Here is a 23,902-nt window from a genome sequence, read left to right as displayed (position 1 = left end):
CCTTTACGGTCCTACTGAATGGCATTACTGAAATGGTCATCTTTGAATTATATACTTGTTAGATCATCACTGTCTGGAATAGTTTGTTCAAGTTACATTAGTAAGACCACTGATAGCTTATCACCCGTGTCAGAAGGGGAGGGGGATAAAAAAAGGCAAAACAAACAGTCTCTTAAACACTTGTACATCCTGGCAACTCCAGTTATACCCTGAAATCCTTAATTCCCCCACTGCTGCTAGCCACAACTGCATAAATAAAATATTTTGGTAGTAATGTATGAGAGAAACACTGTAGGCATTCATTATTTTAATGGCACTGTTACAGGTTAAGTGAATCTATTCAGAAAAACAGTAGCTAATGCTGTTTCAATCAAGTCCATTCTATTCCTTAATGTCTACAAATACAACCTTTTAAAAGTCTTAACTAAAATAAGAGATAGAAGATGATTCTAATGGTGGCTAAAAGAGTGACAGGATTAAATCATTGTGTTTCTGAGGAGAAAATACAATATATGCATATATTTATACAATATATTGGCAAAAATCCTTTATTCTTGGAATTGTTTTACATTGCCCAAGATGTTGTATCATACTTGAAATTGTATTGGAATTTTAATTTGCAAGGTTGTAAACATTACACCATACCTCAAGTAACTCGTTAACAGAAAGCTTTCTCAGCAGATTACTTACAAGCTAGAGTAATACAGCTAACCAGTATATGTAGATAATGAGGCTATAAATATCATACCAAGTATTGTTGGTGGGATTTTTTTTTTCATAAACTAAAACAATTTGTCAAGACAAAATTTGTGAGGCGTTCAGAGATTCCTGTTTTAGAATTCCATATGCGGCTCCAAAAAGACTGCTTTTACCATGAGTGACAACATCGTGGTGTAATCTGATTAACATTGGTACGTCTTCTGTGGAACAAAGATGGTGCTAAAAACTTCTGAAGCTGTCCACGCAGATGCTAAATAGCCCGTGACCTTTCTTGCCTTTAAAAATAAACCGATGAGGAGTCCCTAAGCTGTAATATACAAGCCACTTAGGGATACATGGTCCGGTACAGAGCTGGGAGCTATCGCTATCACTGGTGGTATCTGATGTAATGCTCAAGGGGGAACTCGGAATCTTTTTTATTTTTGGTGAATGTAAAACTGGGATTACTCTAACTGTTGGCAGAGAAGGGTGTTTGGCGCTACACTTCTCTTTGCCTGCCTGATGGCAGTGGGTTGGCACTAAAGGACTGGCTGGATTTTCCTTTGGGATCTTTCAAGTATATCCGTGTTGAGCTTTCTATTTGGCACTAGTAATTTGATATGAGGTGCACGCCCAATTAAGATATATATTATGTGTGCACAGTTCATATTTCTTAGTTTTCAAGGCTATTTTCTTACAACAGAACTCAGTTTTATAAGCAGATCTCTTTACAGGTCCGTTCCTTTCCCAACCACTCTGGGACTGCTGTCAGATTCAGCACACGTGTCTGAGCAAATGTTTGTATATGTTTATTAGCTGCTTTTCACTAAAACTGAATTTCTATTGAAGGAATTTGACAAATTCATAGTTTAACTCCTCAGAATTAGATGTGTTCAAAGCTAATTGGAATAACCTGTCTAAGAACATGAAAAGGAGAACATTTGCATGGTAAACTTCATCTGTTTTGTGTTTCTGCTACAAGTAATAGAGCAATGAAATGCCAGCTTGATTAAAATCGGCAGGAGTCTAGTCAGGATTTTCATCTAAGTCTTGAGCAGTGCAGGTTAACTAGCCTCTTAAATGAAATTAATATTAAGCATCTTACTGTAATTCCTTCTTTCCTGGGAATTACAGCAAATATGGAATATATTAAAATAAATTCTTGTTCAGCTAGCAGCACTCAGCTCAAGAAGTTAGTGCAGAAAAACTCTATTAGTGTGAAAAGGCATTGCCAGCTGAAAAATGAGCTACAGGGAGGTATTTCTGTAATGTCAGCAATAACTTTGAGAGAAAGAGTGTGTATGTATGTGTGCCTATATACGTATATAATTCAATGCCACACATGATGAATTTCCATGGCATTGCAGAATCATGGAATCATCTAGGCTGGAAAAGACCTTTAATATCATAAAGTCCAACCATTAACCTGACTTTGTGAGTCCTATCACTAAACCATATCCCTTGGTGCCACATCCACACTTCTCTTAAATACCTCTTGTGAATGGATGCCAGCCAGACTGAACGCCGTTCACTGTGGCAGTTTGAGCCCAGCCATCCAGCCAGTTCTTCACCCAGCAAACAGTGCACCTGTCCAAGCCACGAGCAGCCAGTTTTTCCAGGAGAATGCTGTGGGAAACAGTGTCAAATGCTTTACTAAAATCCAGGTAGACAACATCTATAACCTTTCCTTTATTTACTGAGTGGGTCATCTCATCATAGAAGGACAGCAAGTTAGTCAAGGTCAGACTGACAGGCCTGTAATTCTCTGGATCCTCCTTCCTGCCCTTCTTGTAGATTGGAATCACATTCATGAAATCACAGAAGGGTTTGGGTTGGAAGGGACCTTAAAGCCCACCCAGTTCCAACCCCCTGCCATGGGCAGGGACACCTCCCACCAGACCAGGCTGCCCAAAGCCCCATCCAGCCTGGCCTTGAGCACCTCCAGGGATGGGGCAGCCACAGCTTCTCTGGGCAGCCTGTGCCAGTGCCTCACCACCCTCTTGGTGAACAATTTCTTCCTAATGTTTAATCTAAATCTACCCTCTTTTAGTTTAAAGCCATTAGCCATTGTCCTGTCACTACACCACCTGACAAAGTCCCTCCCCAGCTTTCCTGTAGGCCCCTGTTAGGTACAGGAAGGCCGCTGTAAGGTCTCCCCGGAGTCTTCTCTTCTCCAGGCTGAAACCTTCAGTCAACTGGGCTCTCCCTGGTTAGCCGGATCTGCTGATAAACTATTAAAAGCGGCTTGGCCTGCACTTCTGCCAGCGACTACAGTACCCGTGAATGAATCCTGCCTGGCCTCCAACCATCACATCGCCCACAAGTCCTTCCTCATTTGTAAACAACAGGTCAAGTAGGGCACCTTCCCTAGTTGGCTCTGTCACCAACTGTGTCAGGAAGTTATCCTCCACACGCTCCAGGAATCTCAGACTGTGTGCTCTCTGCTGTGTTGTATTTCCAGCAGACATCGGGGAAGTTGAAGTCCCCCATGAGAACAAGGGCTAGCGGTCATGCAACTTCTAATTGCTTATAGAATATTTTACCTACCTCTTCATCCTGGTTGGGTGGCCTGTAAGAGGATCCCAACGTAAAGTCTGCGTTACTGTCCCTTCCCCTGACTTACCTAGAGACACTCGACCCTTTCATCACCTTTGCCCAGCTCCATGCAGTCAAAGCAATCCCTAACATCCAGGGCTACCCCATCTCCTCCTTCTCTGCCTATTTCTCCCAAAGAGCCTGAAACCATCGATCCCAACACTCCAAATGCTGTTTGCTTTCTTGCCTGTATGGATATTCCATAAATTAACAGAGAAAGAATGCAGCTTTTTAAGTAACAATGAAATTGGTGGTAAACAGTGTTGCCTGAAATTACTCTGAGCCCTTATTAACTGCAAGTCATCTTCTCTCCTTTTTTTTTCTTTTTTTTTTTTTTCTTTTTTGGCCAGGCCACTAAGATAATCTTCAGGAACCTGTTGTACCATCTGCAGCCATAGTGAAGGCATGAAAGCATCTTTATTTTTTCTTTGAATTTCCCAGAGCTGGGAAGGATTTTAGGAGTTTTTCCAAGTACTGTACGCAGCATTGTTGCACTTCCTTCTACTTTCTAAATTTGGAGTTTTCTCAAGTGAAAGTATTTTTATGTTGAGTAGTGAGGTATGAAATTATTCTCTAGCAATATTTAACTAGTAAAAACTAATACAACTTTCTTGCATTTCTATATTTTAATGTTATATAGTTATAGATGTCTTGCCATTTACTCTGAAGATGAAGCAGTAATGTTTAATTTCTCATTGAAATTAATAGCTTTTGTGATACCTCTGTATGTAATTAAACTTTCTCTTTTGATTTAAATCATGCTTCACTTTTTAGATATTCTCCATGCAAGAAGAAATATTAAATAATTGATGACACCAAAGTAAGAAAGCTTTGTCAATTCTGTTTAGTCCCTGACATAAGTACCTTTGTGCTTTTGTTGCCTCAGGTGGCTCCAAAGAAATTGGAAAAGTGGCTAAGCAGAAGTGTAATTGAAATTCAGCAGGGGTTATGCATCTAACCTGCGTGGGCTTTCTGTAAATCCCATTTTTCTGCATCTGTAGGCAGTGGATGTCTGCATAAAGCTGCTTTATTACAATATCCAAACCAAGCAAAACTAAATTCTGTTGTAGAAACTGACTCACCCTTCTGACAGGGTAATGCATGACCTTAGACATGCTTGGAGATGTGCCTCCTGCGTACTGAAGAGCAGTCACGTGGCAAGTTTAAAGTGCTTTCCCTGCTTCCACAGCAGCAGGCTGTGTGCTGGGTTTGGCCCTCGCTCCTAAGGCCATGAAGATGAGGTTGTGAATGTTTACCCTAGGACTTACATAGGTGCAGCAGAAACCCTCCAAGCTACGAGTTTTCTTGTGCTGCCTTATTTTCTCTCAGCATCACCAATACATCCTTAGGGTAAAAAGCGGTGGGTTATATTGATCAACTGGCTTCCAGCTGGACCATTTATTATGGAAATGAATTGCTTTGCCTCTGTTCTGGGCAATACCCAGATTAGATTTTGGGTTCACTTGCTGCCTCTGGCTCTGGGGAATTTCTCAGGGCTATTTCACACAGATGATGAAACAGATACTCAGATTTGCTGTACTTACTGCACACTCATCGCGTGTTTAAAAAGTCAAACTGTCTCTGCATAGGAGAGTGGTTTGATAATAGAAATACTGGAAAGTAATGAGATAAACTATGTTTTTTTCAAGTCTATTCTTGCATTTTGTTGTGACTACCACAAGTGTTTATGTCCAAAAAGCAATGTAGGTAGAAACCTTCCTACTGTTGAAAATATACAGCTATCAGGGAGCTCCTTTTGTTCATTATTCCCAGGTACAAACTGCAGCCTAGCTGCATGCTGCTACGGCCACGTTTCTTGGCTGTTGAAAATTATGCTGGTTTAGAGTTGACTAAAATTGGTTAAACAGCCAGCTGTCAAAGGGAAACCTAAAGCTAAAAGATACAGCGTTTGTTTTAATTGCTAGGGGCTAAAGAGAGTTTATTTAATTTGGGCTTGCAATTTAAGTTACTTAATGCACAGCTTTATTTTCTCAGCTCAGCTTATCAGATCTGCTTAAGCCTGTTTGTTGATCATAAGATACATTAGAAAAATTGTGATTCTTTAAAATTATTTGTTGCACATGGTTAGATTATTGCTTTTAATCTTCAAACATCATCTAAACCGATTGTTGAACAGTTAAATATATTTTCCATTGACTGTTACTAAACAACATATGTGGAGGGAGTAAGGAAAACTGATTTTGCATCTGGAGTCGGTCAGTGTAAACTCACAGCTGTCAAATTGGTGTGCCCTGTTTTGCAAAGGCTTATCTGGGGAAATGTACTTCTGCTAATTACTACATGTGTGGAGCAAGGGGAGCCCTGCTGCGTGTGTGACTTCTATCCAACCATCAACTTGGTGCGAACGGCTACACTGAAGATGATGGATTGACTCAGTTTCCTTTTGGGAAAGCAGCAGTGGAAAGTAAGATGCCTGGGATTAACTGCTGCCAAGGAGAGCAGCCCAAAAGGTGAAGCTCCCAGAGAAATCACATCGGTATCATTTCTGCTGAGGTTTCTGGGAGGTGGGGAATGGGTCCTTGAAAAGCTAGGCAGTCTTCCCAGCAGCTGCTCTTTCCAGTAAGGCGTGTGGATATATACATGAGATCATGTGTGTGCAGAGAAGGTATTAGGGACCTTTATAGTGCTGCTTGGGCTTGCCAAAAAATCTAAGTGGACCACAGCTAGTGGGCCTAGAAGCAGAATCAGCTCTCTTAATGCAGCCCGAAAAACTCTTCACTAGCAGTGTATACACAGAGTTTTTTCTTCCCACAAAAAATCCTGAAAGTTTCCTTTTCCACATGAGCAGGGCTTAAAGTCAGAGGAGTGGGGAAAAATTCTGCAGAAATGCCCCATTGCACATGTTAAGGATGTTGTTTAACTATTTTTCTTCTCCCTGTTATTGCTTATTTTGAGAAACACCTCTCATTTTAGAACACTTTGTAATGTATTTTGTAGAAATTTACTGTTCCATTGGTCTACTCTTGCGCAGTTCCAGCTCTGAACAACAGTATGGTGTAGCATATTGTGCGCTCCAGCATATTTAATTTCACAGAAGTTGGCTGTGCCTGCCCTTTTCACTGCTACGAAACGTATTTACATAAGAAGGCTGTAAATGAGATTCTGGAAGGTATCAGAATGGGCCATATGCATGCAGCCAGGCCTGGTCCCGGAGGGAGCAGGTGGGTTATTCTCCTGTTTTACCAACTGGGAGGGCTCCAGCAGGGATGCTGGATTGGCTTTCGCTGCACTAGGTTGTGCTCTCTGCTTCCAGGAGTATTTATACATCTAATAAATAATTGCTTGAGACGTGAAGCATGATCAGTGCTTGGAGTAGGGATCCTCTTCTCATCTGATTGCATGGGAAAAGGAGAAGGATTTGTGTAGCTGTATGAAGCCAGGCGAGGACTGTGAATGTGAACCCTAGTCTGGCCGTGTGCCTGTTAACAGGCAGATGAAACGCTGGACTCTGCAGTGGGGCAGAAGGAGGGATGAAGTTGAGCCCTTGGTCATTGTCTTTGGCTTACTTAGATGTAGCTTGCTAGAAATTTAGGTTGTTGCGTATCCCTCTCACAAGGCCTCAAATCTTCTTGTGATCCACTTAGGGAATTTAGACACCTGGCTCTGACCTGTGGATGCCATGGTGGAAGGCCAATGCTGGGCATCGTAAGGTCAAAATCCTTTGGGTTCCCTGTCCTTAGCCTTTTATAGGTTCAAATAAGATCGTCTTGTTCCCTGTACTGTTTTGAAGAACTTTCATTTGGTCTGACCTGGCTGGCTATTAGTTACTGCTGATATTTTTTAATCTGCTAATTGTTTAACAAAGAGGGAAAACAGACTGAAAGAGCAAAAAGGAGTATAATAACATTCACTGCATGAGCTTGGAAATTGTTTGAGTATTTCTACTGGCAAAATTCCTGTCAATAGTTGTTAGTCCAGTGTATCTAATATTCCTAGAATATATAATAAAAATATCTGGTCTCCAAATGACAATAAGTCACTGCTGTTTTATTAATCTATCTTTTTGTTGGATTTGTTTTCTTTTTGGAAGGGTGAACGTAGAGTGAATGCATACTTAAAGCTTCTGTTCTTTTCAGCTCACGTTCTGCAGTGACTGCGATGCAAAAGTACATAGAGAGAGATGCTGTAAATATTTTCTGCTTCTGTGCCCAGCCCCTTAATCTCTTTACGTAAATTGAATCTTGCCCCTTGGTGTCCAGTAGATGTTGCTGTTGAATCACTGAAAGAGGAGGTATGGTACTTCATACAGACAAAAGAGGTTTAATTAAAAAAAAGAAATGCAGTGTGTATAGGTTTTTGCATTTACATATGCCAGCTTGGGAATTTGCTGTTTAAATGAGAAGTAACCATTACATGTAACACAATTACAGGTTTAATGTCCTGTACTGGAAAGTGATTTTCTAGCCTGCATCCCTGTTATGGTTTTAATAAATATTTATATTTTGTACTCATTATAAGAAGCCTGAATCATGTCAGTCATGGTGATATCTCTATAGCATGGTACAATTTTGCAAAGCTATTCCATTACAGTAAGAATAGGCATTCCTGCAGCCTCTTCAGGCCAGCATTTGTCCCTTGGAAGCTGGGGTATTGCCAAGTCATTGGAGCACTTTTTAGGATGAAAACCCGTGATACAGGGTGTTTTTTGCATGCTTTTATTGAGGGACACAAAGCAGGGGAGGCTGGTCCCTTTGGGAGACTAAAAGAGGATAAGAGGGAAATGTTTAAAGGTAGCATGCTGTTTTTAGCAACAAAGATTATGTGTAGGGAAAGCTTTTTTTAATTTATTTTTATTTTTTTTAACATTCAGTCTGGTCTTCTGACAGAGTTTGGGGAATAGTTTGTTATTGATTAGAATAAATGTGTGAGTAAAATTGTGAGTAAGCAACTAATCTCGCTGCTGAATTTTCTTTTGCAATGACATGGGAAAGCATCTGCAGCTATTGGTTTCCTTGGAAACAGATTCACTGCAAAAGCTAAGTGCACTGCACTAAATCTGTCAATTTTACTGCATTTGAGAAGAGTTTGACATGCACACTTGGACGTTTTTACTACGTTTGTTTCTCAAAAGCTGTGTCATTTGTGCTGTTCTCACATAAAACACGTGATCAAAGGAGATGTGCTGCATGCTTTGGATTTCGGACAGAACAACAAAGGTTGGTATTTACAAAAGTAAACATGGGCAGTGTTTATATGTATATATTTTACAGCATCTACTTTTCTGCACACTTATTTTTAAAGTCTTGTAATTTAAGCTCAATGCTATTTTTTGCGTATTGCAATCTTAGCTGTTTTTGGAGATCAGAGAGCTGCTGAAAGTAATTGCTAGTACATTTGCCTCATAATAGGATTTTGGCAGGACATTGATTTTGTTTGTAGTTTATTTAATACATTCAATGTGGGATACATATATGTGTTCTCACAGAAGAGTATTTTTGTTCTGGCTGTGGTAGGGGTATGATTTCATATATTGCATTAGGATGTTTTAGTGGTGTTTATGATTAGCTTCAACAGTTCAAGCCAAAACCAAATCTGTGCAACAGTGTGGTTTGTGCGTTTATATCAGGAAGAATTTAAGACTTTTATTTGCATTATTGTCTTTTATGAAAGAGACGTTATGTTAAGCAAGCACTAAATGAGTATTAGATTGTTTTTGACAGGTATCTTTAACATAGTTCATGTGAGTAACTGGGTCGCAAGTACATGAGATAGAAGTCACACTTGTGACTATCTTTCTGTTAGTAAAATGGTTTCCCATATATATTGAAAAAATATCCTACAGCACTGAGAAGGCTGTGCTGTATAGAAAAGCAATTTTAACCCATGTTGACAAAATGTTGGCTATAGCTTGGCAAATATTACAGAGACATCTGGCAGTGATTCCATAGTGGGATCGCTTTCTCAAATTGTCTTTAAACTGTTTCATGAACTCATTTTTCTCTCTAAAAGGAGGTAGCTGTCCATGTGAAATTATAAGGACTAAACTTAGTCATTAGGTCCTTTGCATTTAGGATTTTACTCATGAGTATTTATCAATCCTCATTTCTGAGACCTTCCTGTGCTTTCTGTCCCCCACAGATAACGTTGCCTGTCTTGGCTGAGGTGGATCTATTTAAACAAATCTTTCTCTATAAGGGACTTGAAGGGAAGTTTCCATGGATTTTCTTTTATTACTATTTTCTTTTATTACTATTTGCTTTGGGTGCTCTAGGTTAGTAATATTGCAGTAGAATACAGAGTACAGTGTGCTCTGTATACAGATTTAGCTTATTGGAGGACTGGGGATGTGGGGAGAGCAGGCAGATACACTGTCTTTTCCATAAGAAACTAGTCCTTAGTTTTAAATGCCCTATTTTGCAAATGGCAAGAGGAGAGGAAGGACAGTGACAGAAGGAGAGTAGAATTATGTCATCTGTTACCCGTGATCTCTTCTCTGCATACTGTGCTTCCCCTCCTTATTGTCACTACACAATTAAAAACCTCAAAAACTAATATAAAAATATTGACTCTGTTGTAAAGCAAATAGTGCAGTTCCTTGAACAACACTACCTAATCCCATGAAAGCAGGAAAATAAAAGTTGAACCGTATCATAACTATTGCTACTTTTTGAGAGCTTTTTGTCTGCGCTCCCTTACCGCACCGCAGCTAATGACTCTACCAGATGTCCCACTCGCACATGCACGTGGCAGCAAGGAGAAATTGGATATTTAGAAAGATGAAATGAGATAACAGTTTTTACTGGTAACATTGTGTTATGCAGAGGTTTTGGATAGTTAAAGAATATCTGACTAATGTATTTGATAACGTCATTGCAAGCGTTATTTGATAGGTTATTTATTTTTATGCATTTCTTTTATTTTTACCCAGCAGAGCATTCCAACCAAAGTTACTTGTCAATTTTTACCGTTTTAGCAGGTGCTCCTAGTAATGGCAGGTCCAGCTGTGCTAATAACCACGGATGCCAAGGTGACTATTTCATTAATGCCTTACTCAGTTTCTTTAAAGGGTCTGTCAAGGTCGTGAAGGAAGTAATGGCTTTTAGAATAATGCTAATGCAGATCAGTCTCTAGGGAGACTAGAGACTTTTTTTTTTTTTCCTTTTGTGCCTGTTGGTGTGGCATAGCTCAATTTTCAAATGTTGCCTTCCAGTGCATCCTATCTGGCATCCTCAAGCCTCCTCTACACACTGCCTGTTGCGATCACAGCTTTTAAATTACGTTTTGTAATCCTAGCCTCTACTGATTTATTGGCAATATTCATCTCTGAAAATGCTCTTCCTCTTGCATATGCGGGTGGGAATGGTGAAGAGGATCAAAATGTTCCCATTCAGAGATCCAGGCATTGCCACAAAGTGTACAGGAACATGACTGGAGATTGGTCCATCATATATTTGCTGTCTTGTAAAGGGAAATAGAGTACAATAATTCTTTATTTCCTTGAAATCTCTTCTAGGCCTAACACCGTGACAAAAATCATACTAAAGCACTGTAATGACAAATATGTGGCTGTGTACAATGAAACAGTGTGCGATGCTTTCTTTTTTGCCTGACACCTTTGTGTATTTTTCCTTTACTTCCTTGGAAATTTTTGTGGACTCTGAATTTTTCATGAGGTTGTAAATTTTTTATATTGTAAATAACACCTGACTGGAATCGGATCAAAACCACCAATATAGACAAGCCCTTTGAATTGAGATATCCAAGTTCTGTGAGTCTGTCTCAGTATGCATTCAGCTAGGAGTGTTTGAGGAAACTCTGTTAAATATTACAGCTAAATCGTGATGTAGTAGCTATATCTGATGAGTAAACACAGGCGGGTAAACTGCATTAGAAGTACATGACATGACTGCACAGATGCTCTGCTGAGGCTCTATGTTGGTGAGCTTGAAAGCTGAAGGATCAAGTCATTTTCAGCGTGTTGAAACTGGTCTGATAAAGAGCTCTGACAGCAAAACTTTGCAAAAAGAAGACTTGTAGAACTTGAGAAATACTGCGAACACAGAACCTGAAATTTTGTGGAAATCTCATTTCAAGCTCTAAGTCTCTTAAAACGTGACATGACTTAACAGACAACTAAGAACAGTGTGATTAAACAGCTATTAAGAATACCAGTGTTTAAAATATTTTCGTGTACCAGTTGGTGCATCGTGGAGGTTATTAATTACCAGCAACTGTGCAGCTGACTTGACAGCATAGAAGCAAGCATGCCTGATGAGCTGGAGGAACCAAGCTGGAGCAAGAAATTGTGTACTGTGCTTTGAATATGAGTCCCTCTGAGAGCCAGTCCCTCTGTCTTAATCTTTGTGGATTTATGTAGCTAGCTCTTGATTACAATTATGATCAACTCAACTCAAAAGATATTTTTTCCAGTTATCCAGACCTTATAAAGCTTAAAAATGATTGAAACTGTAGCCCATGCAAGCTCTTACATGTAGTAAATATTTTGTCAAAGCACATTTTTACTGCATTTTAAAGACAAAGTAAATGAAAATAAAAGAGCATTGCATTAAGCTTGTCACTGAAAAAACAATGTTTGTTATGGATTGGAGATAGCTTTAAGGTGTGTGGGGGTAAAAAGCAATAGCAGCATGTAATCGAAATAATACAGAATTTTACACATGTATGCTTACCTGAGAGAAGATGTCATACTCTGGCTCTGAAACATTTCTCTTTCAAAAGCAGTAACTATTCAGAACCATGGTCCTTAAGGAAAACTAACAGCAATACTGTCAGGAGCCCATCAAAGCAGAAGTTTGATCTTTGTTTCAAGTAGAAAACATGACAGTGTGGTTTGGATGTGGCTTACAATGTAAAGAAGCTTAGGCATTTTCCTTTCTGACAGCTTTACTGTAATGAAAGCAGAGAAATAAATTGAAGAGTAGTCTTCCTGTCTCACAATGTATAGTGCAGATCAGCTCCCAGGGAAGACCAGTTTAATTTGCCTGGTTTGGGAAGTAGCATCTTCTGTGACATCTGTCAAATAGAAAAAATTATGGGACCTGAAAATATTCATTATTTCATATGCTAAGTATGAAGACAAATCATTGTGAACTAGAAATAGTGATTTTTTTGCGTGTCAAGATATGAAAAAGTAGTAATTGCAAAAGCCTTTCTTTAGAGGCATTTTTTTTTCCTACCTGGAATCTCTTGCCACTTCTGAGGAGATCTGACCCATTCTTTCTTTCCTACATTAAGCATCTGCCTACGCCAATGACCAGACTAAGAACAGAACAGATCAGTACGAAGGGACCTACAAAGACTGAGTCCAAGTGATCGACCAATTCAGTGCTAACCAGAAGTTAAGGCATGTTATTGAGGACACTGTCCAAATGCCTGTTGAACACTGACAGGCATTGGGCATCAACCACCTCTCCAGGAAGCCTGTTCCGAGGTTTGACCCCTCTCACAGTAAAGAAATTTTCCAAATGTCTAGCCTGAACCCCCCTTGTAATGCTATTTTATTTACTGAAGACTGCATGCAATAAAATCGGCTGTGACATTAGCTTGTTAAGGAGACGAACGCAGACAAGTTCACAAGCTCTGTTGTAAAAGCCACAAAGGAACCATTGAAGGAACCGGGGTGAGGGTAAATGATCAGCGAGTCTTGTGCAGGGCTTGGCCTCTACAGCTGCAACCCCTGGGGTTGTTGGAAATTATTTACCTGTTCCTGAATGCTTTTTGAGACTATTACAATTTTCCTGTTCTGCATCAAGACGAAGCCAAGACCTTTAGCGGTGCTCGGGGTGCAGTCCAGGAGAGAGACTGGCACTCAGGCCAGAACAGAAGGTAGGACTGGTGCCTGAGATCAGTCAAACCACTCACAAACTGGATTTTCTTGTGTCTTAGGTGCTTTGCTATTCTGAAAAGGGAAGAGCTTTCTGTGACTATAACCTCCAGTGAATGCTACATTTTTAAAGACGTGGAAGTGGAGTAAAGGCAGTAAAAGTTTAAGATAGGTCCCATTAATAAAGGAAGTTCAGAATTAAAGCTGACATCTTTCTACTCTGTCCTTTCTCTGTGACACAACTTGTCAGCCTGTTCCTCGGGGGGAAGCTCTTCAGTTTTGTTCTGTGCAATCAAATTGAATGGTCCTGGAAATATCCTACTTTTTTTTCTTCTGAATACCTTTTAGATTACTGACTGTATGTGAAATTAGCAATTATAAGTGACAGATCACTATCACATCTCATTACCGTCATATGCTGAGAATGTTTTAAATCAGCCCTGCCTCTTGAATGGCAGAGCTAATGAACTTGTATGTGCGTGGCCAGCTCGTTTGAAAGAGTGATTTTACAAACTGGGGCACGTAGTAAGATTTGAACTTTTCCTAATACTCCAAATCTGAACAAACACACACACACACACACACAAAAAAAAAAAGGATTTGAAGATTTAAGTCTAATACTTTTTAGGAGTCCTCAAAATCCTTGAGCTTTAAACAAATATTGGAAGGATTTTCTTCAGTAGAAATTAATTTTATGACTCCTCAGCCTGTATTTCCTCCAGCGTGACAGAAGAGTGTCTTCTGGATTGATTTCATTTCTGCATGTAAATATGAAATACTAACTCTGAGGTAAAATGTGACTGTGGCATCTCTGCATCCTAATTCTATTACTTATTTAATTCTCTCAGTACCTTTCAATATTTGCTTGCTTTTTTAAACCAGAGTTCCTTTATTTACACTTTTTTTGTCTATGTTTGAAGTACCATCGTTTCATTTTATTGGTTTTTTTAGGGGTTGGAATACAATTTCCCTTGTGTGGCCTTTCCTTTAACTATACATACCCATGGAATTGTCCTGAGGAGGAAAGCAACATAACGATATTTCATTTCTTTCCACATTCTGTATGCAGCAAGTTCTTTCCCCATTCACCTATGTGCTTCCTGTCTTTGGTCTTCCTTACCTCCTACAGAAAACGCATCCCTCGTCTCTAAATACATGTCGATAAATGTAGAAAGGTAGGGCCTTTCTTGGCATTACACTAACTAAAAGGCGACATGGTTCATTGCCATGCCTGGTTTTAGAGGAGTGCAGCTGCTTGTATGTTGGAGTAGTTTAGCTCCTCAGGTTGGAGGAGATAGAGAGCTGCTCCAGCTCTGTGCTAAGCATGGGTAGAGGGGGGGTGTTACACTAAATAAACTCTTTCAAGCCCATTATATCTACACTGATAGCTTAATCCAGTGTGGAAAAAGAGGAGGATGAAGAACATAACCAAATGGAGTGGCTACTGGGAAACTTGACATACCATAGAAACACAGAAGATGTACAAATGACATTTCATTCATTTGCTCCCTAAAAGCAAGGGAGGCTAGGGAAAAAAAAAAAAAAAAGACAGGACATAACCCTGTTACACTAGGAAGTATTGAAGCCTTTGATCTTGTCAATAGGTTTGAGTTCATTCATGCAGAAGAGCAAATTATAAAACTTTACAGGAGTATGAGGAATGCTGCTCCACATGTAAAACTGAAATACAGGGTATGCGGGAAATGAATTATGGAAGAATTACTGTGTAAGCTAAGCCTCACGAACTAATCTTGATGTTTTTTAAGGAGAGGCTAGATTGCGGCTGATAAGGGAGAAAGAAAACCATTTAGGGACTGAAAATACTGGGAGGAATATTGGGCTGAATGGGGAAGGAGCATCTGAATGGGGAACAGAACGGGTTGCCCAGAGAGGTGGTGGAGTCACCGTCCCTGGGGGTGTTTAAGGAAAGGTTGGATGTGGTGCCTGGGGACATGGCTTAGTGGGTGACGGTGGTGGTAGGGAGATGGTTGGAGCAGGTGATCCTGGATGGCTTTTCCGACCTTAATGATTCTGTGATTCTGTTCTTCTCTGTACGGCACCTACCGTCTCTAAGGAAAATAAAATAAAGGATGATCTGACACTGAGAATCATAGGGATTCAGTAAATTCATGCATTAGTAAACAGGGCATAATTTTTGTGCAGTACCTCTATTAAATGTTCCTGCACGTCTGAAGGCTTCTTTATTCCATGTTCCTGCATGAACCTGGCCCACACTCTAGCTTTATGTGAATGCTGGAGTGTCAAGTTTTTAAGAGAAAACTTTCACTTTTTTTCTTTCCTGCATGTATTTGCAGGGCAATGACTTGTACAAAGCAAAGTTCTCTGTATTCCTTCAGATTGTGAATCTAGGAACAATTTTGTCCTTGTGGAAGAGCGAGGTGTTGCCAAAAACTGAATGCTGCCATCTCTGCTTATGAATCCCAGTTTCAAATCCCAGATGCTTTACATAATAAAGCCTAACTGGGCTGATTACCAAGAGAACTCAGTCATTCAGAAAAATAAAAGGGAAAAATCCCTTTGCTTCATGAAGGAAGAAGTGGTGCCAAAAAGAGGCTGAAATGTTAAAAATGCATTTTCTATTTGGATCCCTCATATCGACTGTCCTGTTTCCTCTTTTTCCCCCCTTTTATTTAAGGCGAGGGATTGGTATTGCTCTTGTGTGTTGGGTTTACGTGGAAGTTCTTTGCAGGACCTGTGAGGATCTGGGCTATGCCAGCCACGTTCAGTGGGGCTCGTCCTGCTGTGCCAGAGTCCGGCGTAGGTAAGTGGCTCACGACTGCAGCGATGTGGGTGCCCCTAGCTTCGGTGCTTCCACCTTCTGCGCTTCTACGTTTCGTGGCACACGGTGTTGGGTGCAGGATGAGGTGCAGCTGCTTTGCTGGCCTGATGCTGACCGCATGCTACGGCTGGAAAGCAGCATGGGATGTGTATCAGAGGGGTTAGCTGGGTAGGCGTAACTATCCGTGTGCTCTACATGTGCTCTTTGCAGCAAGTGGTGGGGTAGGGCCCATGCAAAGTGGTAGGGAGAACTGAATGTGTTTGAATTTCTTGTAGGTTGTGTTCTTTAAATGGTCTGTCTTTCACTGAAGCTGCCATCAGGCTCTTAAAGAAACTGAGCTCCACCGGGTTAAAATAGAAGCCCTCCTGTGGATCAGTCAGTAATTGATTGAAAAGCAAGAAGCGGGGTTGCTTTAGGAGTTCGGTTTGCTGTGGGTGGAGAGGAGTTACAGATGGAGTAAAGCAGGGATTTTTGCAGGAGCTTCAGCTATTCAACATATTCGTAAGTGAGCTGGGAATGGAAACAAAGCATAGAAAGACCAAATTTGCAGACATAAGAAGTTCTTAAAAATAGAATTCAATGCAATTGGTGAATGCAAATTCAATTGGTGATGCTAAGTGAGCGAGCGGTACAGTGGGCGAAATTTAATTGTACAAATCATGCACATGGGAAGAGAGAACAATATTCCCTGGGTTAACTGTTACCCTCAGCGAGATATCTGGGCTCATTGTGGGCAGTTCCCTGCAAACAGCAGCAGCTCAGTCGGCACTCGGTGTTGGTCGGAAAGGCAAACAGCACGTTGCGAGGCGCTGAGAGGGGAGCGGAGAACAACAAAATCTTTATGTCACTGTGTAATCCATGCTGTGATGGCCTCTTGAGTACCGTGTCCCGTTTTGTTCACTTTGTTGCGGTAGAATCGGGGTATGGAGAAGCGTGGCAAAGGCGGCCAGAGGTATGGAATTGCTTTTGTACAAACAGGAACTAATTAGTGCAGGAAATTTTCTGTCTGGAAATAAGGCAGTTGGAGGGCACATAATATCACCTACAGTGGAAGTCTGTATAGTCATGAATGGCTTGGGAAAGTGAATAGCAAGTGTTTATTTCCTGTGGTGGTTTTTTTTTTTCCTCTTTTTTTTTTTTTTCCACTGCTTCACACAAAAGGCAAACTGGGGCACCCAGAAAAATTTCAGGAAGGTAGTTTAAACAAACGCAGTTTTTCACACAGCTCGTCATTAGATGTTGAAATTCATCGACAAATAATACGGTGGAGATCAAAGCAAAGTTGACAGAGAAATCTCTAGGTATGTTATTGCAGCTATCTGTTGCTCAGGCAAAACTCATTACGTGATTACACGTTAACAACGCAGAGCAAGGTTACTGAAGCTGGCTCCTCACACTAGAGGGTGGTGGCTTTGGATGTGGCACTCCATCCCACAGCCTTTGTTTCCAAACAAACCTCAGATCTCCGTACACACCCGTGGATCTGTGCCCTTTCTCTAGTGCCTTTGCTCTTAGCTGACCACCTGAGTGAGTAGAAGCTGACCTGATTATCATGGTTTTGCTATTGGTCACTTTTTTTTTCCTTTGCAAAAATGCTGTCTTAGGCAGCAGTCAGATAAACACAACACTTTTTGCTTACTGAATCCTTACAGATGGTGTATTTCTGTGGTAAGACTTTGTTGTGCAAAAGCTTGATTGAAGCTTTATTTTCATTTCTATTAATATACTTTAATCATTTATAATACATGGAGGTGTTGTAGGCCTGTCATACTTGGTGTGGAAATGATGTGGGACTTATAAATGAATGTCTAAATATGATATAAGTTATTTATATTGACAGAAGAAGCCTGAATAGGTTGAGGTGACCTTTCCAAAAAACACTTTAAGTGCATCCCCTCCTTAGTTTTATCATTGAGAGTTATGAACAAGTCTCCATAGCCATCCATACATTTTCCCAGAAAGGACTGCTACTTTTTGCCTGCTGTACATAATTTGTAGAAAAGAACTTTTGTCACAAACAGCACAACACAATCCGTTCAATTGTGCAGGAAAACATCCTTTTTTCTTTTAGCCATAGATAATGTTTTTTATTTAATGGCTAAAATACAAGAGGACATAGCTAAATCCCATAGGTTGATGACAATAGTGGGAAAATTAAGCTGAACATCAACAAAACCACGACAATAATGAGATTTAGTAGGCATTGAGATGGGAAGTGTTGACAAAGGGAAGTGTTAAAAGCTTCGTTGTTTGAAACGTGCACAACAGGCTGTATAAAAGCACTGAAAATCAGTTGCAAGGAGCAGTACTGGGTCTCAATCTTCCAGACTTTTAATATCCCTAAAAGTTCTCTTTATCCCTAAAATATACCCCATAGAGCCAGTGGGAATGTATAGGCTCACGGGCTTGTTTTTCCTAGCTAACTTGTGTAGTTCTTTCGTGTTTGCCCCATATGCCTCGTGGGCTCCATGGATCCAGAAGTGAAAACCCGAGGGGTTTAAGTGCCTCAGGTGGCAAAAAAAAAAAAAAAAACACCACTTTTTTCGAAATGCAGTTACAGTGACCGCAGTGGCTCAGCATTTAAGCAGTCAAGCTCGTCTGAACAGTCCGGAAGATGGTTGCGATTAATTCAGCGTTTAAAGGAAAGTCGGAGCCCTCAGCCCCCCAAAACGAGCCCTTCAAGCAGAGCGTGAAGGCGCTGTGCAGGCAGAACAGCCTTGACATTGTCAGTGAGAGCGCTTTTCCTCCACAGCAACTTGCCTGCAGCAAACCGACAAGAAGGTAACGAGGAGCCTGATGCTCACATAGGGATGAGGACAGGGCTTCGTGCAAGCCGTCACCGCTCGCTGTTTCCTAACCGTGCTGCTGATGCAGCGCAGACCTTCCCAGCGCTTGCAGCAGGCTGGCAGCGCCGAGCGAGCCAGCGTCTCATCGATGCCTCGCATTAATCCCTCAGTTTGAGGGCTCGCTGCGGGCAAATCCCTGCACAGAGGAGGGGAGAGAAGTTTCAAGCGGTCCTGCTGGCAGCACCCACCTCACCCAGGCAGCGAGGGTGCAGCCTGCTGCCTCCTGTGCGCTGACGGGGAGCTGTGGGGAGTCATTGAAATGCAGGGCTGCGGAGCACTGCTGTAGTGCTGCCTTGCTTTTTTTTTTTTTTCCCTTCTCCTTCATTCTTGAACCAGGGGGAACATGTTTGCTGTGGATTCTTTTTGTTCCGTCAGAGAATGAGATGCTGGCTGCACACTGAAGAAATGGCCCTGGAAGAACTGATGCAAAGACTAAATGCGGTTTCCCAGTGCACTGGTAGGAGGAGCTGCTGGTCTTAAATAATGTGTTGCCTTGATGGTGTTAGTGATTTTATAGGATTTACGGAAAATCCTGGTAATCTGACTAGCATTCTGTATGCATGTTCGCATTAATAGGAAGGAAAATGTTTTGTTGCGGGGTTAAACTTTTGTTTATTTTGACACTAATTAGCATTTCTAGTGCTTAGATATTCATGAGGCTAGCTTTAAAAGGTCCTCTGGAATAGTTTCGGGTAGCTGCTAGCCCAGTCAAATACTCTAAGTGGATCTCAATTCCTTTTTTCTCTCTGACTCAGCTGGAGCTAAGAAGTGGGGGGAATTACAGATTTGTCTAGTGAAACGAGTCTAACATGGAGCAACGAAAAGCCCAGCTAACTGTAAGGCACCACAGCCAGGATTTTAGGTGAATCTAGATTGTACTTTCATGAGAACGAAGAGTTGTATAGAATAATCATAGTAAATTTAGGTTTACATCTGAGTGGATTAAAAATTGCAGCAGATCTGCTAGAAAGTCTTTTTAGCTCTGTAAAAAGATTATGGTGATTTCTGAGAGATTTTCTTGAAAATGTGAATGTTTGTGTGTTCAAAACTAGAACTGAGCAGCAGTGTACAATACGGTGATCTGTGATTAGATCTGGGAGTGTTTTCCTGACTATTGCTCATGCAGAAATGTAAACGTTTCAGAATAAAAAGTTACCTGGAAAGAGAAGAGATGTGGTTTTGGCATCCTTTGAAACTGCTTTTGCCCTTTATTCGTAATCTGCTGACAGATGTCGGAAGTCTTACATCTTCTTGTCATCTGAAGCAAACTGATGGTTTGCTGATACAAAGCATTCAAGGTATTATTCTCTGCAGTATCAAAACTTGGAATTTTTCTTCTCATTTCCCTCAGCCATTGTTTACTAAGATAGACTTTTTTGGCTTTTTCAGCAATTTCCGTGTGTTACAAACAGATCATTGGCAAAATGGCTGATGCTGTAGTCCAGTGAAGAGAGAGATTAAATGACAAATGTGGAATGGACAGATTAGCTGCATCAGTGTTCCTGGGCAGGAGAAGCAGGTGTTTTACCTTCTTAGTAACATTTTTGGGAGGAAAAGCAAAACTTGATCTGATGAGAACAAGCATTAAATTACAAATAACAGTCACCATACACGCTATTTTCTTTTTCTTTCTCTGTCTATGCACTTTTTCCCTAATAATCTTCCTGTGTTCCAAACATATCCTTATTAAATACTTGGATATTTGCTTTATTGCCTGTTTTGATTTTCTGAGTGGGTAAGTAAAAAGAAAGCCTGTCTGATACTTGCTGGGGCACACTGTCTTTTGCAGTTTATTTTAATAACTCTCGCAGTATATTTTCACTCCCTTAACATCGTTGCTGTTGCTTTCCTGGGGTAAGATAAATGGTCATAAGGTGTGACAGCCCTGGACAGTGATACAGGAGCCCTTATTCCGGAACTGAAGTGCAGTGAGCCGCCGGCATGGCAGGGGTCTCTGGCTTGCTGCTGACAGCGCCCATCGCCGCCCTGTGCAAATGTATGAGCGCCGTGACCTTCATGTGAGCCACCAGCGCTACTGAGTGCTATTTTCACACTTGCCAGCAGGCTCTGACTGTGGGCTGGTCTTTAGCTTGCTAAGCTTGTGTATTTTTTCCAAAAAAGCAGCTGTTATTTTTACTGCCAGTTTCGTGTTTGTGTGGTTTAGCTGGTTCTTATCCTCCCACTTCTCTCTCTCCCTCTGTCTAATCCCTGTGTGGGTGTTCCCTAGCCAAAGGCACCTCTCACCTCTTTTCTACAGCCAGTGGTTTTATTTATAGTTAGCTCGGTTTCAGTTTTCCTGTCTCTTTATTTCTTTGTTTGGTTTTGCTTTGCTTTGTTGTTGTTCCTTTCAGGTTCCTCAGACTGTTTCTCTGGCGCTATCTCCTTTTCTTGCACTACACGCTGTCCTTGGGTTAAATTGTCTGCTCTCTGGCTTCACAGCTGTCTTTCTGTTGACTCAGAAACCCTTTGTAAGCAGAGAGATTTCCTTCACAGCCCATGATCACTGCAGGTTTTATCCAAGCCCATTTTTCACTAGCTCACGAGCAATTGAAATGCAGAGGTTCCCCCGTGCCCCATAGCTCGACTATTCACCTTCAGGCATCAATGGATTTTCTCTTTTTTAGGACCAGAGGACAAAACCTATTCCTCTTCCTTCACTTGTTTCTCTGAGCACTGCCCCAGGGAGGCAGGCTCCGATTTACCCCAGGTGGTTTTAGACATCTGAGGCAGGTCAGGCAGAAGAGGAGATCCCCTAAAGGCTGGGCATGGTGAAAGGCCAGAAGGGGGCATGTTCAAGAGGCAAGTCCATCCAGCTGCTGAGGTGCCCACATCTGTCCCTCAGCTGGGGGAGGCCTGGAGCAGCTCAGCTCCTAACCCTGGGTGTCTAACGTTAGGTATGGTAAGTCTGGGTTGCAGCCCATAATCTTTTGCTCTTTGTTCCTTTTCACCACACCAGCCTCTGCCTCTGGCTTCTAGCCCCCCTAGCAAGTCCCACATGTCCATCTGTCTCTGACACGGCCTTTCTGGGCTTCTCATCCGACATGACCACACCAGCGCTTTCCTCAGGAGTCCTCCTGCTTCAGCTCTGCCTAAACTCTGATTCAGTCACATTCCCAGCCCCCCGGTAACGCTCCTTGCTCCCTCATGGCCGTGTGGGCCTCTCGCAGGATCCCACAGTACCTTTCTTGGCAACATTTTACAAATCTGAATGGCTTTTTGTCAGCTTTTCCTGATTACGTCTCAGTTTGCTCACCTTCACCTTATCCTCCAAAGCCAAAATTGGCCATAGATCTTGCTTTTCTTCCTCCTGTTCAGCTGTTGCTGTGTTAAGTTAGACTCTATCCCACACATTGCTGTTTAAGGGCAGAACTTCCCCTCCGGTGGGCCCGTGCTTTGGAGGGCTGAAGGCGCAGATGACAAACAGTTCTGATCTGGGACCCTGTGTGTTGGCTGTATGACCGTGTGATGTGGGCTATCTGCTGAGGGCTCTATTTGCTTGGACTGATGAGGCACCAGCTAATGAAGAAACTGCTTTAGGCACCAGCTTTTCCAGTCACTGCTCACATTTTGTGTCAGCACTGAGGTTGGACACCTTTCAGTGACAGGGACACCTGGTTCATGCAAGCCATGCAACGCAGATCTGGGAGTCCCAGCCCTAGGCCTGTGGTCACCCCATGAACGGTTTCTTTCCACCTTGGAAAGGTGCCATTGTTACAGCTACCATCTGTTTCCTCTCCTTCAACAAAACTGGAGCACTCTGTAAAAAGAAGAAACATCTGCACATCAAGGAAGATAAATATATGTGCGGTTCCTTAGGAAATATGTATGCAGTGCTAGTATTTTAAGCGCAGGTAGCATGGCTTAGACATGTCAGCTTCAGTCAGCTGCCAGTAGCTCTAGACTTTCTGTTGTACTCACAGCTTGGGCCAAAACTTTACACTTCATTTCCCCGGCTTTCTCTTCTTTTGAGTTTTGAAGGCGGGCTCACCTGTCTTGAAAAATTATGAAGAGATGTAGGAGGAGAGGACTGGCACACCACCTTGCTAAATGAAAACGTGCCGAACATCACTGGAAAGAGTTGGTTTGTGCAGGGAGCGATGGGGACACCCTCAGGCATGTTGCAAAGGTATGGGCAGCTGAAAGGACCTGTTCTGCTGTCCTCTCCATTCCTACTGTCCTCAACGTCCTCCCCTTGTGCTAAATAGTGTATGTTAGCGAGGTCTCAGCCTGCATCTCAGTGCAGGCTCCAGGGGCTTCTGCGGCTCCTGCCATTGCTGCCCCTGGTGAGGGGCAAGCAATTATTTTGTTGTTTGTGCTGGAGGAAAGGGAACGCGGAGGGGAGATGGAGTAGCTATCACAAGCATGCTTGCTCTTCCTTACTTTTCTGGCATCTGCTCTCAGTTCACCTGATTTCCCAGTTAGGGAATCTAAACAAATCTTTCTGCGTGTGGCAGAGCACTCGGGTTGATTTGGCAATTGGACAGATCTGAGTCTGAGGAGCACCAAATTACTGTTTGGCAGCTTCATAAGATTTCTGCGTGGCTGGTGGAGTTGCAGAGATCCAGCTGAGAGCCCCGAGATCTGCAGCATCTGCTGCACCCAGGTGACATTTGGTGGCAGCAGGTGTGCCTCTGCCTGGTGCGAGCTTGCTGGCCTTTGTTTCGCCTCTCCTGTGCCCACGTTGGGCTTTGGCATGAAAGATGCCTCCAGTTTCCCAGGCCAGAGGGTGTAGAGCAGGCATGCTCTTCCAATCATGTTATTTACAATTTCAAGACTAAAGGTGGGAGCTTGAACAGACCCAATTAAGCAATCGAGAGAGGATTGCTCATGTTTTGTGTGTACATGTGCTAATGTGAGGGCTTCTCTGTATACCCACATTGCATATGTTTCTTACTATATTCTGGCCTAAATCAAAATCTTTATTTTACCCTGAAATAGCAGACCAGTGGAGCTGGTGGGAGTAGGGGTCAGAGCTGGCAGCAGTCTTCTGCTTCATTAAACAGAACTGCCTTCGGGTAATCTGAGGAAAAATGTTTTGATCAGCGTTAAGGTTGAATAAGTTTTATTTTGTAGCCAAATTAGTGTCTCTTAAAAATTACATCTCCAAAAGGGATACTCAATAGGATTTTTTTTTAACATACAACAAAAAATAAAAAA

General features: G+C 41.8%; 1 protein-coding gene across 11 annotated transcripts in view; it reads left to right on the top strand.

Moving 5' to 3' along the window:
* MCF2L (MCF.2 cell line derived transforming sequence like) overlaps positions 1–23,902 on the top strand; it is a 161,170-nt gene that overhangs the window by 12,279 nt on the left and 124,989 nt on the right. For 2 of the 11 annotated variants that reach the window (XM_080577100.1, XM_080577099.1), the window contains exon 1: positions 18,505–19,202. The exons of 5 other annotated variants lie outside the window; for them this stretch is intronic. In XM_080577100.1, the coding sequence (XP_080433226.1) occupies positions 19,124–19,202 (79 nt within the window). In that variant the 5' untranslated portion in view covers positions 18,505–19,123. Of the gene's footprint in view, positions 1–7,391; positions 7,547–8,246; positions 8,472–10,186; positions 10,283–18,474; positions 19,203–23,902 lie in introns of those variants that run through there. 4 more of the 11 variants (XM_080577103.1, XM_080577095.1, XM_080577113.1 and 1 more) reach the window with 4 other exon arrangements.

Source organism: Anser brachyrhynchus, assembly GCF_964034855.1.
Source record: "Anser brachyrhynchus genome assembly, chromosome: 1".
Taxonomy (NCBI): domain Eukaryota; kingdom Metazoa; phylum Chordata; class Aves; order Anseriformes; family Anatidae; genus Anser; species Anser brachyrhynchus.
Note: the sequence above shows the minus strand (reverse complement) of the source record. Positions and strands in the feature narration are given on the sequence as shown.